The sequence below is a fragment of the Oncorhynchus gorbuscha genome, linkage group LG16 (genome assembly GCF_021184085.1).
Source record: "Oncorhynchus gorbuscha isolate QuinsamMale2020 ecotype Even-year linkage group LG16, OgorEven_v1.0, whole genome shotgun sequence".
NCBI lineage: Eukaryota > Metazoa > Chordata > Actinopteri > Salmoniformes > Salmonidae > Oncorhynchus > Oncorhynchus gorbuscha.
The window spans coordinates 62,237,692-62,247,715 of NC_060188.1; the positions used below are offsets into that span (position 1 = coordinate 62,237,692).

Here is a 10,024-nt window from a genome sequence, read left to right on the forward strand (position 1 = left end):
CAATAGTCAAAGGTATATGAAATACAAATGGTATAGAGAGAAAGACTCTTATAATAACTACAACCTAAAACTTCTTACCTGGGAACTTTGAAGACTCATGCTAAAAGGAACCACCAGCTTTCATATGTTCTCATGTTCTGAGCAAGGAACTTAAACGTTAGCTTTTTTACATGGCACATATTGCACTTTTACTTTCTTCTCCAACACTTTGTTTTTGCATTATTTAAACCAAATTGAACATGTTTCATTATTTATTTGAGACTAAATTGATTTTATTGATGTATTAAGTTAAAATAAGTGTTAATTCAGTGTTGTTGTAATTGTCATTATTACAAATATATATATATTTATATATATCGTCCGATTTTAATCGGTATCGGCTTTTTCTGGCCCTCCATTAATCGGTATCAGTGTTGAAAAATCATAATCGGTCGACCTCCACTATAGATGTCATGTGGGGACTTGAAGTATTCTCTTGAAGGTCTCAAGCTCTCTTTCTCAAGTATTGGTTTCCTTATGGAATGTTTAAGTTACCCAACATGTCCCGAATGACTCCTTAGCCCAGTAACCTTGTAAGCTAAGTACGACAGAGCAGGCAACACCATTCCATTCCCCACAAGCTCCCATCTGGTCACCAGACCACTCCACAAGCTATTTCTGTCAGCTGGAGGCAAATGTATATCAGCTGCCTGTTGACATACTGGGAGGGTGGAAGGAGGGGTAGTTCTACCCCTCCTTCCACCCTCCCCTCCATTCCCATATATCACTTCTCTCCGCCATTTCTCTACCCTCCCCAACTCAGTCTGGTAACTGTGTGTTACCCTCACTCAGCAGCTGGCATGCGTTCCTTTGACATGATCCGCTACCGCCAGTCAGCGGAGTCCCAGCAGCCCCCCTCCTCCCAGGCTGACGGAGGGTACTCCCAGTCCCAGCAGGTCCCCAAGACCCACCGGGTCATGACCCTGGCTGACCACATCTCGGTAAGACACACTGGTAGCTTTCCACGGTTGCATGCCATGTCATTGCCTGCACAGTCGGGCATCATTGCTATATCATATTTTGTGGTTAGCTGATATTAAACACCTATCCAGGCATGAGTTCTGTCAGGCAACTGCTATGTAATCAGCCTGAAGAAGACACCAATGACTTGTTCCTTCATAGCCCTTTTTAACTGGGTTCCTAAGGCAAACAATCCATGTACTGTGTAACCAATACAAATGACTTTACCAACAATTAATGTACAGTATGCCTCCTATACCACTTTTTGTTGAATGATGATATCTTGAGTGATCCATCGACTGAACTGCAAATGATGATCTCAACAACTCTGACAACAGCCTCTACTAGACAACTTTGGATACAAATGTTTAAGAGTAGAGACTGAAAATGGAGGTGTGCCTCCAAATAATAACATCTTCCTGATCTGTGTGTCCTCCTCTTTCTCCTTTTAAAGCATATTATCACCCAGGACTTTGCCAGGAACCAGGATCCTCCTCAGTCCTCCACCACCATCTCCTCCTCTGCCACCACCACATTCCAGAGCGCCCAGCTGCCAGTATCTAGCTCGGGCCCCGGGGGCCGTGCCAAGGGCCACAGCCGCTACAGCCCAGAGAACCAGACCCAGGCCCCATCACACCATCAGAGACCCACGCCCAGCAGAGTGTCTCCTGAGAACGCCCCTGACAAGCCCAGAGCCAGGTACAGTAGCAGCACCCACCAGTAGCCCAACACAACCTCTTTACCAAGCTAGCCTGTTTAGTAGGGTAAACCGTAGCTAAACGGTTTGCAATAAGTTCAGGTTGTACCTCCCATGCAAAACATTTTCTCCCTAATCAACATAACCCTGGTGGTGCACCCCTGTCCATTCCATCAAATTCTCACTTTTCACTTTTCCCTCTCTTCCTCTGTCCCTTCCCCAGACCTGGTAAATCCCCTGATCGGGGTGGCAGGGGGGCGGTGGAGAGTTATGAGCCCATCTCCCCTCCCCAGAGCTACCAGGATAAACAACAGGAGGCCAGAGAGCAGCAGCAACAACCCCAGAGACGAGAGGCTGACCAGCCTGAGATGAGGTGTGTAGGACTGGCATATCTTCTTAAGTAGTGGGCGCTCTCGCATTTCTTTATGTTCACCTAACGCACACTTGTCAAACTCATTCTACAGAGGGCCGAGTGTCTGTTAGTAAGGAATTAGTAAGGAACACCTCTCACCAGGTTGTCTGGGGCTTAATTGAAAAGAAAAAAGAAAAACCGGCAGACACTAGGCCCTCCATGGAATGACACCCCTGACCTAATGGAACGTTCAATGATATCACTAGACATATATGTATGTTTCGGCCATTAAGTTGACAAACCAAAAAGCATGACAGCGATTTATTTTGTATGTCTACGTGCATTTGTGCGTGTGGATACTGGATACCTTCAGTGCCCATGGACAGAATGTGCCTTGTGGGCAGCTGTGACCTGTTTGTCATGCTAACAGTGTGGAAACTGGGGGGAGGTGCCAGTGGCACGCTAGCCTAATCAGCCCTCTGCTGCCTGACTCTTAACCCCGTGGTGGCCTTTCTCTGGTTACAGGGGCGACTCTCGATCCCCCGGCAGTGTCAGCTACCTGCCCTCCTTCTTCACCAAGCTGGAGAACACCTCCCCTATGGTGAAATCCAAGAAGCAGGAGATATTTCGTAAGTTAAACTCCTCTGGTGTCGGGGATTCTGATATAGGTAAGTCGCCTCTCTTCTGATCTTCCTTGTACGAACGTCATTTAAGAAAGCATTCCAAAGATAGAAAAAATATAGCGTTTGATGGAACTCAATTCGCACGGTATTATATTAATTTAAAGGATATTTTCTATGCATTGCACTCATTTCTCATTTAACAACGGATAACATTGTAATAGGAAGACATACTGTAAAACGATTAACTCTGTCTTTTAGCGTCATTTTAGTTTGCAGTCAGACATTTCGTTTGCTAACTGAACTATGCTATTGTTTCTCCTTTCAGGAAATGCACAACCAGGCACAGAGATCTTCAACTTGCCCGCTGTGACCAGCTCAAGTGAGTATAAACATTTCTAACACCATAGGGATCCTATTCTATCACCATGTACTCATATTCAAACATACTAAAATCATTTAAACCAGCCCAAAATAAATTGAAACAAACATTTTTTTAAATGTTTCTGTTTGAATACCCTAATGAACATGACCGTGGTGGCTGTGCCATGTCTTCCCCCTCGTCCTGTGTGCGTGTTTGGCCCGCCAGGCAGCGTGAACCCCAGGAACCACTCCTTCAGCGACCCGGCCAGTAACCTGGGCCTGGAGGACATCATCCGGAAGGCCCTGATGGGCAACCTGGAAGAAAGGCCAGAGGAGCACCAGGGAGGGCCTCAGCCCAGCTGTAACACCCCCAGCAACGAGGCCCGCCAGGAGGCCAACCCCTCGCCTAGCATGGGTCAGTGGCAAACAACCACACGCAGCAGACTGAAACCACTAAACAGGAGTTAACATTTATGTATTTACATACTCACACACCCTCCTTTTTAACCCTGTCTGTCTCTAAAGATCCATTGGAATAGAGTACTTTGTAGGGTGTCCAATCAAAAAATATTTTGACCAATGGGTAAAATAATGTTAATTGTGTAGATACTAAGAAAACCAATGGTCTCTATCATAATCCGTTCAAAGGTTGAGTTTTTCTTACCCTTTGTAGGATGGCCAATATTAGAGTGACTAAAGCCCTATTCGCACGTGACTAGTATTACTATAGAACGGCGGTTATGTAATTATTACCCCAACATGTCTGTTTTAACAGTGGACGATTCAGACGGGATTCGTTTTACCGAACTGGCCCTGTAATTTTTTTTCCTTCATTCACAATTGACCATTATGACGGATGCCTGGAGGCTCTCCTAGGTGTGAAGATATTTCAAATGTCTTGGAATAGCCTAATATTAGCCTAATGGCCTTCAGTTCAGAGAAAGTCTCAATAATAATGCATATCAATAAGAACCATGAACTGTAACCTACGCAGATATTTAATTACCTGACGTATCTGGCCATTTATTAATTAATTAGTACAATTGTGTCCACTTCATCTTTTAAAAGAGAAGTAAGACACTAGGAATGTTGATATAGGACAAAACAGATCATTAATTTGTATGCTACGTGCATAGCACTTTGTTTTAAGCATCAATTTGTTCCCATGTTCTAACCCAACCTGGGTGCAGCACCTGTTAAACCCTCAAATATCCCTCAAAACACAGGGATGACGATTAGCACAGGATATGCATTATCAGAGGACCTTTGGAGTTTGCCGAAAAACAGTAGATTTTTAGGGCTGGGATAATAACCTTCCTGCCAAGTGAAATTACTGACATGGCAGATTTGGACGGGACTAAAATTACAGATGTGGTGATTTGTGCTCGTGCACATAATACCATTACCTGGGGGATGTATCCTGTCCAAATAGGGCTTAAATCAATGGAGGCCAGAGGAAAAAAGTTGTAAAAAATCTGGAAAATAGTATTTGCGTCAGCTAGCCTGGATGCTGTGCGAGAATTAAGGCAAACTGACAGGCTCAACGTCTTTCTTCTCAAATCCAGAGGGCATAAAACAAGAAAAAGAAAAAAACATTCAGCTCGTTATGTTAATTGAGCTTTTTGCGACCTGGGGAAACAACTTTTGCAGAAGACCATCGCAATGTAAAATCCTCAAAAGTCGCTGCAAGGAGCAGCACCTCTTTATCAACAGAGCCCGGTGGCTATTGTCGGATGTGTTAGGTTACTGTTCATAATATGTTCGAGAAAAACGCCACTGAACAATTCAGAACATGAATAATCGGCGGCAGGGTAGCCTAGTGGTTAGAGCATTGGGCTTGTAACCGAAAAGGCTGTCATTGAAAATAAGAATTTGTTCTTAACTGACTTGCGTAGTTAAATAAAGGTTTGAAAAAATCATATCTGTCTTGGTAAAAATGTATTTTGTAACAGAAGGAAGTGAATTTATCACGAAAGCAAGTTGTCACCCACTCTGGGCAGAAAAAACCCTATACTTTGACATTTTGAGATTTGGAACAAGCTCCCCAGAATAGTCCCAACTCACACTAACACCCACAAACTTACACACACCCACCACCTATGCTGCTGCTATACTGTTATTGTACTATTATTATTATGTATCCTGCTACCAGTCACTTTCTTCTAATCCCTGCCTACATGTACATACAGTGCCTTGCGAAAGTATTCGGCCCCCTTGAACTTTGCGACCTTTTGCCACATTTCAGGCTTCAAACATAAAGATATAAAACTGTATTTTTTTGTGAAGAATCAACAACAAGTGGGACACAATCATGAAGTGGAACGACATTTATTGGATATTTCAAACTTTTTTAACAAATCAAAAATCAAGCCCCCTGAAGTTAATACTTTGTAGCGCCACCTTTTGCTGCGATTACAGCTGTAAGTTGCTTGGGGTATGTCTTTATCAGTTTTGCACATCGAGAGACTGAAATTTTTTCCCATTCCTCCTTGCAAAACATCTCGAGCTCAGTGAGGTTGGATGGAGAGCATTTGTGAACAGCAGTTTTCAGTTCTTTCCACAGATTCTCGATTGGATTCAGGTCTGGACTTTGACTTGGCCATTCTAACACCTGGATATGTTTATTTTTGAACCATTCCATTGTAGATTTTGCTTTATGTTTTGGATCATTGTCTTGTTGGGAGACAAATCTCCGTCCCAGTCTCAGGTCTTTTGCAGACTCCATCAGGTTTTCTTCCAGAATGGTCCTGTATTTGGCTCCATCCATCTTCCCATCAATTTTAACCATCTTCCCTGTCCCTGCTGAAGAAAAGCAGGCCCAAACCATGATGCTGCCACCACCATGTTTGACAGTGGTGATGCTGTGTTCAGGGTGATGAGCTGTGTTGCTTTTACGCCAAACATAACGTTTTGCATGGTTGCCAAAAAGTTCCATTTTGGTTTCATCTGACCAGAGCACCTTCTCCCACATGTTTGGTGTGTCTCCCAGGTGGCTTGTGGCAAACTTTAAACAACACTTTTTATGGATATCTTTAAGGAATGGCTTTCTTCTTGCCACTCTTCCATAAAGGCCAGATTTGTGCAATATACGACTGATTGTTGTCCTATGGACAGAGTCTCCCACCCCAGATGTAGATCTCTGCAGTTCATCCAGAGTGATCATGGGCCTCTTGGCTGCATCTCTGATCAGTCTTCTCCTTGTATGAGCTGAAAGTTTAGAGGGACGTCCAGGTCTTGGTAGATTTGCAGTGGTCTGATACTCCTTCCATTTCAATATTATCGCTTGCACAGTGCTCCTTGGGATGTTTAAAGCTTGGGAAATCTTTTTGTATCCAAATCCGGCTTTAAACTTCTTCACAACAGTATCTCGGACCTGCCTGGTGTGTTCCTTGTTCTTCATGATGCTCTCTGTGCTTTTAACGGACTTCTGAGACTATCACAGTGCAGGTGCATTTATACAGAGACTTGATTACACACAGGTGGATTGTATTTATCATCATTAGTCATTTAGGTCAACATTGGATCATTCAGAGATCCTCACTGAACTTCTGGAGAGAGTTTGCTGCACTGAAAGTAAAGTGGCTGAATAATTTTGCACGCCCAATTTTTCAGTTTTTGATTTGTTAAAAAAGTTTGAAATATCCAATAAATGTCGTTCCACTTCATGATTGTGTCCCACTTGTTGTTGATTCTTCACAAAAAAATACAGTTTTATATCTTTATGTTTGAAGCCTGAAATGTGGCAAAAGGTGCAAAGTTCAAGGGGGCCGAATACTTTCGCAAGGCACTGTATCTACCTCAAATACACCAGTATCCCTGCACATTGTAAATGCGGTACTGGCACTGACCCTGTAAATAGCTTCCTCTTTTAGTTATACTATTTTGATGTTGAATACTGCACTGTTGAGTAGGGCTTGCAAGTTAAGCATTTCACTGTATTTGTGCAAATAAAACTTATTGCTAACACAACAGGCAAGCAGAAACTGCAGAGCAAAGCCAACAGCCGGAAGTCCAAGTCGCCCAACCCAGGTCAGGCATACGCAGTAGCAGCCCAGGCAGCAGGAGGGGAGCGGCCCTCGTCAGTCTCCTCCGTCCACTCAGAGGGAGACTACCACCAGCAGGCCACGGGCTGGGCCTGGGAGGACCGGCCCTCGTCCACAGGTAAGACACAAGACACATTTAAACTCTGGGTCTCTGTCTATTTGTCTGTGTACACAATACCACATTATTAACAGCCACACGGGAATTCAGAAATCAGGATTTTCTAAATAAGAAAAATCCCTCTAAAGACTATCCTGTCTCGCATCTCTCTCCAGGCTCTATGCAGTTCCCCTATAACCCCCTGACCATGCGCATGCTGAGCAGCACGCCCCCCACCTCCATGGCCTCCCCCTCCATGCAGGCCCAGCAGCCCCCACCAGGAGGCCCTCTGGGTTCCCAGCAGCAGCGTGTGTGGGAGCGGGAGCCCCTACTGTCGGAGCAGTATGAGACCTTGTCAGACAGCGATGACTGAGCCCTGCCACTAGAGCCCTACCTGCCCCTCATCCCACCCCAGAGGAAGGGCAGGCCTCTCAGTACAGGCCTGCCTGCCCACCCCCTCCCCCCAACACTCACTGGTGCTGAATGAGTGTGGGGATAACAGAGGGTATGGGGGTGTCCTTTTTGGTGCAACAGCGCCCTCTGACTGCCGGCAGTAAAAAAGGCAGCGAGTGATTTCTGACAGGCTTTAATCTTCAGGATAGACTCCCTTTATGTTCAGAAGCTTTGGCAGACAGCCTGTCAGGACAGAGGAAGCCTGGGTGGAGGATATGATGAAAGATAAAGAACTTGTAATGTATAAATATGAAAAAACAACACAAAATACAAATTTCTTTGGGGGGAAATTGTTTGATTTTTGGAAAGATGCTTTTGTCTATAAGAAAAATAATTGTATGTAAATAGAGTAACTTTCTGCCGTTTTTTTTCTTCACTTGATTATTCTTATTTTAATGTTGATTTTAAATGGATCCTCTTTGTTTTTGAATTAATCGGGGAGGAGCAGGGTTTAATCTTGAATATCAGTCTGTCCCTCCCTGTCCATCTCTTACCCCCCAACACAGTGAAGCTGAGAGACAGAGGCCCCCTATCCACCTGCCCAACAAGCACCACCAAAGCCTGAACATTGTTGACATATGTGAATGAAACAAACACACACGTTAACATTTTAATTGTGCGTTTGTAATTTAATGCCTGTCTTTGCAACACTGTGGAGAAAGATGATGCATGGATGTAACAATATTTCTGCTGATCTAGATCTTAAAGAAAGCTTTTGTCAGTCACCGCACCATTGATAAAAACAAAACCAATATCTTTGGAACAAGTTGAGAACACTGGTGTAGGAGCAAGCAGAAAGGTGAAAAAAGACTAATAAGCTTGATGTTGTTCCTTCTCCACGTGACTACTTTACTTCTGGGCCCCCATGTTGATCTGAACTCTGTCTATGAGCCAATTGTGTTTGGATTAGGCTGACCACAAACAAGGTGGGTGTACTGTATGGCACACAGTCTGACCCGTAGCGGTCTCTCTAGGGTTTCCAACCAGTGCAGAATGTTCTACTTACAGTACTCTGCAACCCACGTTGTCATGGTAACTAAAGTACGTCAGGAACCTTCGCCCAAGATTCGCCCATGCCTCGTGGCTGGAGAAAAAGAAGGCAGCTTTAAAATCATTTTCTCAGATAAATATTTTGGTGTTTTTTGTTTATTTGTTTTGATTCCGTAGTCCTTTTTTTTTTTTTTTTATACTGTCCTGACAGTAAACTGATCTGTGTGATTTGTCTTTTATGTTTTTAGACAAAAAAAATACAAAACTAACCAAACATAAAGAATGGTCTGCACCATTGTTGCACTTTTTGCTTTGTAACCTTTGACAACAAAAGCATACTACCTGTTGTATAACTTATTCAAGCTCCTGCAGAGGATTGTACTGAGATGTGCTTTGACTTTGCCCATAATTAATGGAAACCTGGATGTTTATGACCGAGTTCCTGTCTTTTGTAGCTGGTACATGGTTTTGTAGTGTGACACATGCAATTGTTTTACTTTTGTGTATGGTACAGTCAAGTTGTTAAGGAAGAGTTGCTTTTTTGCAGTCATGGTGACTATTCAAGTCCATTGCCTCTTAATCTATTCTCTATGAATATCCAAGATAAATCAACCGTTTTGTCAAAAGACTAGGTCAACATTAATAATGACAGTAATGTTCCATTGCAAGACCCTTTTTCGGATATGTGAAAGCATACCATGTTTTTTGGTTCTCTCAGCTTCTGCTTCGCTTAAATAATCCCAATCTGCTCTAAACCTGATATTTCCTTGTTTTTTTCCGTTTCATTTTGCTTTTGAATTGTTTAAAGTCCTAAAGCTGATGTTCAGATTTTTATTTTCAACATCAATTTTATTCATCCTATTTTTGATGGGATGTCAAGTGTTTACAACGGCAATGAGAAAAAGGTTACGAAACTTGAATCTTAAAAGATACATCGAAATGAAGCCGGAAAAGACTAAGTGCAACTTTTCAGCTGTGTCTTTGTCCAAAATTCCACCCTATTCCCTATATAGTGCACTTCTTTTGACCAGAGCTGGTGTACTATATATGGAATAGGTTGCCATTTCGGAGGCACCAAATCTGTCAAACATCGTGGTAACTTTTTTTAATCTGTTTAAAAATTTGAGACTTGAAAACCCGTGTATCCCATGATGTTGAAATGCAATGTTTGTATCGCACAATGTCTCTTAGTAGTCTATTACAAGAGTTCAGACCAATCAATAAAGTGGATCAGTTCTCCACCTCTGAAATGGGGATCTTTTGTTTCTTTCTCGTATTGGTCATTGGCTTACAGGTTCTGAGACCTCTATCATGAAGTCTAGGTCAAGAGGCTAATAGCTTCATCAATACAATGCAATGCTCATCTATAATGACTCATAGTATAGTGAAATGACCACAACCAAAAACAAT

General features: G+C 43.0%; 1 protein-coding gene across 9 annotated transcripts in view; it reads left to right on the top strand.

Annotated features, from left to right (window-relative positions):
* ncor1 (nuclear receptor corepressor 1) overlaps positions 1–9,868 on the top strand; it is a 115,019-nt gene extending 105,151 nt beyond the window's left edge. For 8 of the 9 annotated variants that reach the window (XM_046303605.1, XM_046303610.1, XM_046303608.1 and 5 more), the window contains 8 exons: positions 832–980; positions 1,454–1,698; positions 1,920–2,069; positions 2,574–2,716; positions 2,997–3,050; positions 3,258–3,446; positions 7,004–7,192; positions 7,348–9,868. In XM_046303605.1, the coding sequence (XP_046159561.1) occupies positions 832–980; positions 1,454–1,698; positions 1,920–2,069; positions 2,574–2,716; positions 2,997–3,050; positions 3,258–3,446; positions 7,004–7,192; positions 7,348–7,544 (1,316 nt within the window). In that variant the 3' untranslated portion in view covers positions 7,545–9,868. The remainder of the gene's footprint in view (positions 1–831; positions 981–1,453; positions 1,699–1,919; positions 2,070–2,573; positions 2,717–2,996; positions 3,051–3,257; positions 3,447–7,003; positions 7,193–7,347) is intronic. The other variant, XM_046303607.1, reaches the window with a different exon arrangement.
* Positions 9,869–10,024: the final 156 nt, after the last annotated feature.